This window comes from Gracilinanus agilis, chromosome 3 (assembly GCF_016433145.1).
Source record: "Gracilinanus agilis isolate LMUSP501 chromosome 3, AgileGrace, whole genome shotgun sequence".
NCBI lineage: Eukaryota > Metazoa > Chordata > Mammalia > Didelphimorphia > Didelphidae > Gracilinanus > Gracilinanus agilis.
This window is the reverse complement of record NC_058132.1, coordinates 8,209,559-8,210,043: the sequence shown is the minus strand read 5'-3', so window position 1 is coordinate 8,210,043 and position 485 is coordinate 8,209,559. Positions and strand designations below refer to the sequence as shown.

Here is a 485-nt window from a genome sequence, read left to right as displayed (position 1 = left end):
CCTTCCTGTGGTATCATCCCCACATGTCCCCCTTCCTGTGACATCATTTCCACAAAGTATTCATCCCCATGACGTCGTCTCCGAAGCCCCGCCCCTTCCTGTGACGTCATCCCCAGCCGTTCCCATGATTCCTGAGGTGCTAGAGGCTAACGGACTCCCTGGGCTCCTGTCCTGCCACTGTCTCCCTAGGCTTGAAGTGCCCGGCGGATGCCCTTCTTCCGGCCATGTCATCTCCAAGCCTGCGCCTCCAGAGGCTGGTCCCCTTCCTGTCACGCCCTCCCCAGAGGCTCCATCCCCGCCCCGCCTTGGACGCCTCCGGCTGTCTCTCCTTGCAGACTCCACTCTTCCTGGGATCTTGGCCAGGAAGGCTTTCTTGGGCGGGCGGCTGCCTGGGGAGGAGCAGGGCAGGAGCCCAGGCCTCCGGCCCCCTCCCGTCCATGCTCTCCAGGACCTCCTCCTCCTCCCTGGACAGTCGGGGCACGACG

The 485-nt window shown here is 64.3% G+C and overlaps 1 protein-coding gene across 1 annotated transcript in view; it reads right to left on the bottom strand.

Moving 5' to 3' along the window:
• The window catches only part of AP2A1 (adaptor related protein complex 2 subunit alpha 1), a 3,840-nt gene extending 3,730 nt beyond the window's left edge, over positions 1 to 110 (bottom strand). Inside the window, exon 1 of the mRNA XM_044668428.1 lies at positions 24 to 110. Within this exon, the coding sequence (XP_044524363.1) occupies positions 24 to 110 (87 nt within the window). The remainder of the gene's footprint in view (positions 1 to 23) is intronic.
• Positions 111 to 485: the final 375 nt, after the last annotated feature.